Here is a 4295-nt window from a genome sequence, read left to right on the forward strand (position 1 = left end):
CTTCCAGCTGAGGAAGCTCAGCCTGGAGCAAATCCGCCTCATGCTGGAGGAGGAGATGAAGAAATGGGCCCCCATCAAGTTCCCAGCCATGAGGGGCAGTGTCAGCGCTTACCACCTGATGGAAACAGGGGTCATCGACAGGGTCCTGTTTGAGAAGGTGCTGGAGGGATCCATCACACCAGAGCAGGTCCTGCACATGGATTCTGTCAGGAAGTACCTCTATGGCTCGGGCAGCATTGGAGGGATTGTCCTTCAGCCTTCCAACCAGAGGATGAGCCTTTACGAGGCCATGAAGCAGAACATCGTGGTGCCAGGAGTGGCTCTGCCCCTGCTGGAGGCTCAGGCAGCCACAGGCTTCATCATTGACCCCGTGAACAACCAGAAGCTGCGCGTGGATGAGGCTGTCAGGGAGGGAGTCATCGGGCCAGACGTCCACGAGAAGCTGCAGCATGCAGAGGGAGCTGTCACAGGCTACAGAGACCCTTTCACAGGCAAGAAGATCCCTCTGTTCCAGGCCATGAAGAAGGGGCTGATCGCAGACAAACAGGCCATGCAGCTCATGGAGGTGCAGGTAGCCACGGGAGGCATCATTGACCCAACGTGTGGCCACTACATCCCCCTGGAGTCAGCCCAGCGACGAGGCTGCCTGGATGAGGACACCAGCAAGGCCCTCTCCAAGCCCAGTGAAGAGCACAGAGCCTTCTGCCTCCCCGACAGCAAAGAGACCATGAGCTACGCCGAGCTCATCCAGCGCTGCCAGAAGGACGACGTCTCTGGCTTCCACCTGCTGCCTCTGGCACAGACAGCTGCTCCTGCCTACACTGAGGAGCAAATCCAGCGGCTCTTCAAAGAGACTATGGTGAAGGAAAAGGGAATTTCCCTCTGGGAGCTCATCCATTCAGGGTATTTCACCGAGGAGCAGAGGAGAGACTTCACGGAGCGGTTCCGGGCGGAGGAGCTGTCGCTGCAGCAGTTGGTGGCTCTCGTGCTCAAGCTGGTGGGGGAGGTGGAGATGAAAGCTCGCACCCAGATCTCTCTGGAAGGCCTGAGGGGCAATGTCCCCGTGGTCTGGCTGCTGGACACTGGGATCATCTCTGAGAAGACCTTTGAAGAGCTGGCTCAGGGCAGAAGAACTCCCGAGGAAGTGGCTGCGATGGAGAGTGTGAAGAGGTACCTGCAGGGCACAGGGAGCATCGCTGGCGTCTTCATAGAGGCATCCAAGCAGAAGATGAGCTTCTATGAGGCCATGAAAAACAACCTCCTCCTCCCTGGGGCCGCTCTGAGGCTGCTGGAGGCTCAGGCAGCCACGGGGTACCTCACTGAGCCCACGACCAACCGGAGGCTCAGTGTGAGGGACGCGGTGAGAGAGGCTGTGGTCGGTGAAGAGCTCACTGAGAAGCTCCTCCTGGCCGAGAGGGCTGTGACAGGCTACACAGATCCCTACACAGGGAGCTCCATCTCCCTGTGCCAAGCGCTCCGGAAGGAGCTGATCCCCCTGGGAGAGGCTGTGCCCTTGCTGGAGGCCCAGCTGGCCACGGGAGGGGTCATTGACCCCATCCACCACCTCCACCTGCCGCTCCAGGCCGCGTATAGGTTTGGCTTCTACGACGAGGAGCTGAACCAAACCCTCTCCCAGCCGAGTGACAGCACCAAGGTCTTTTTTGACCCCAACACCAAGGAGAACGTGACCTATGAGCAGCTGAAGGGTCGCTGTGTCCGTGATGCTGAGTCAGGTCTGTGGCTCCTCCCTCTGTCAGAGGACTCAATGTTCTGTGTGGATGAACAGACCATGAAGGTGCTCAAGTCTGTGACTGTCTGTGTCAATGTGGGGAGGTTCAAAGGACAGACAATGTCTGTCTGGGACCTCCTCACCTCTGAATACCTCTCAGACAGCAAGAGGAGAGAGCTGGTGCAGAAGTACAAAGCTGAGAAGAAGGAAGTGCTGCAGGAAATCACAACAGTCATCACCACCATCATCCAAGAGACTGAGACACAAGGCAAGAAGTTTGCGTTCAAGGGCCTGAGGAAAAGAGTCTCTGCCAGTGACCTCTTCCAGTCCCAACTGATAGACAAAAAAACCCTGGATGAGCTCAACCAGGGGAAGAAAACAGTCCAAGAAGTCACTGCGATGGAATCTGTTCGCAGGTACCTCGAGGGCACCAATTTCATCGCAGGAGTCCTCATCCAGCCGAGCAAGGAGAAGATGAGCATCTACCAGGCCATGTGGAAGGGCATCCTGAGGCCAGGGACAGCCCTGGTGCTGCTGGAGGCACAAGCTGCCACTGGCTACATCATTGACCCGGAGAAGAACAAGAGGTTCTCCGTGGAGGAGGCACTGGGAGAAGGGCTGATCGGAGCGGAAGTGTACGAGAAGCTTCTCTGCGCGGAGAGAGCTGTGACAGGCTACACTGACCCCTACACAAAGGCCCCAATGTCCCTCTTTGAGGCCATGAAGCAAGGGCTGATAGTGAAGAGCCATGGGATCCGCCTGCTCGAGGCGCAGATCGCCACCGGCGGCATCATCGACCCCGTGCACAGCCACCGCCTGCCCGTGGACGTGGCCTACCAACGCGGCTACTTCGATGAGGAGATGAACCGCATCCTCTCCGACCCCAGCGATGACACCAAGGGCTTCTTCGACCCCAACACCCAGGAGAACCTGAGCTACCTACAGCCCAGAGACAGGGCTGTACATGCTGCAGGTGGTCAGGGAAGGAGGGAAGTACTTCTACATTGACGAGGCCACAAAACAGGCTCTGCGCTCCCAGAACCTCCCAGTGAAGGTTGGAAGGTTTAAGGACCAAACAGTTTCCATCTGGGAGGTTCTCTGCTCTCATTATGTCTCGGAGCAGAGGAGGAAAGAGCTGGTGATGCAGTACAAGAGCAAAACCCTAACGCTGGAAGAGCTGATCTCTCTCATCTTACAACTCATTGAGGACACAGAGAGAAGGGCAGAAGGTCTCAAGGTCAGAGGACTCCGGGGGGAGGTGTCGGTGTCAGAGCTGTTTAACTCAGAGATAATTGACAAGAAGACTCTGGATCAGCTGCAGGATGGGAGTCTCACCCTTGCCAACCTCACCAAGAGAGACACCATTCAGAGGTACCTGGAGGGCACTGGAAGCATCGCTGGGGTTCTCCTCCCATCCAGGAAGGAGAAGATGAGCATCTACCAAGCGCTGAAGAAGGGTCTGCTCACAGAGCAGTGTGCACTGGGGCTGCTGGAGGCACAGGCAGCCACTGGTTTCCTCATCGACCCCCTGAACAACCAGAAGCTCTCGGTGGACGAGGCCATCTCCTCGGGGCTGGTGGGCAGAGAGCTGCAGGAGCAGCTGCTGTGGGCAGAGAGAGCCGTGACAGGACACACAGATCCTCACACAGGAGGTAAGATCTCCCTTTTCCAGGCTGTGAGGCAGAAGGTGACAGTCAGGGACCACAGCATCCCCCTCCTCGAGGCCCAGCTCGCCACCGGTGGCATCGTGGACCCTGTGCACAGCCACCGCCTGCCCGTGGCCGTGGCCTACCGCCGGGGCCACCTGGACGAGGACATGTTCCTCTTGCTGACGGATCCAGACCATGGCAGCAAAGGCTACATCGACCCAAACACTCACGAGAAGATCAGCTACAATCAGCTCCTGCAGAGATGTGTCCAAGGCGAGCAGAGTGGCCTGTACCTGCTACAGGTGCTGGAGAAGAATGATGATTACTTCTACATCGATGAGCAAACTAAATCTGCCCTGGTATGCACAAAGGTCCAAGTGTCAGTGGGAAAGTACAAGGGACAAGTGTTATCCCTCTGGGACCTTCTCTGCTCCGAGTACATCACGGAGGAGAAGAGGAAAGAGCTGGTAAAGAAGTACAAGGCAGAATCCCAACACATCCTGCAAGGAATCATTGAGACAATCCTGAAGCTCATTAGAGACAAAGAGGAGGGCAGAAGTGATGTCTGGTTCCAGGGAATCCGGCAGCAAATTACAGCATCAGAACTGCTCAGTGCAAAAATCATCACCGAGGAGACCATGGAGAAACTCCATGAGGGCAAAGAGACAGCACAGGGCATAGCTCAAATGGAGAGCGTGAGGAGGTACCTCGAGGGAACCGGTGTCATCGCCGGTGTCCTGGTGCCCTCCAAGGCCGACCCCAGCAAGCTGGAGAAGATGAGCATCTACGAGGCCATGTGGAAGGGGCTCCTGAGGCAGGGCACGGCGCTGGTGCTGCTGGAGGCGCAGGCGGCCACCGGCTTCGTGGTGGACCCGGTCAGCAACAAGAAGCTCTCGGTGGCCGAGGCCGTGGCCTCG

The 4295-nt window shown here is 57.4% G+C and overlaps 1 protein-coding gene across 1 annotated transcript in view; it reads left to right on the top strand.

The window, feature by feature from the left end:
* Positions 1–4289, top strand: part of LOC103801555 (epiplakin-like) — a gene marked incomplete at both ends in the record, with an annotated part of 6884 nt that extends 2595 nt beyond the window's left edge. Inside the window, 3 exon segments of the mRNA XM_009073971.1 lie at positions 815–1772; positions 1998–2673; positions 2675–4289. Of these exon segments, the coding sequence (XP_009072219.1) occupies positions 815–1772; positions 1998–2673; positions 2675–4289 (3249 nt within the window).
* Between the last annotated feature and the right edge of the window lie 6 nt (positions 4290–4295).

This window comes from Acanthisitta chloris, unplaced genomic scaffold, assembly GCF_000695815.1.
Source record: "Acanthisitta chloris isolate BGI_N310 unplaced genomic scaffold, ASM69581v1 scaffold16344, whole genome shotgun sequence".
Lineage (NCBI taxonomy): Eukaryota > Metazoa > Chordata > Aves > Passeriformes > Acanthisittidae > Acanthisitta > Acanthisitta chloris.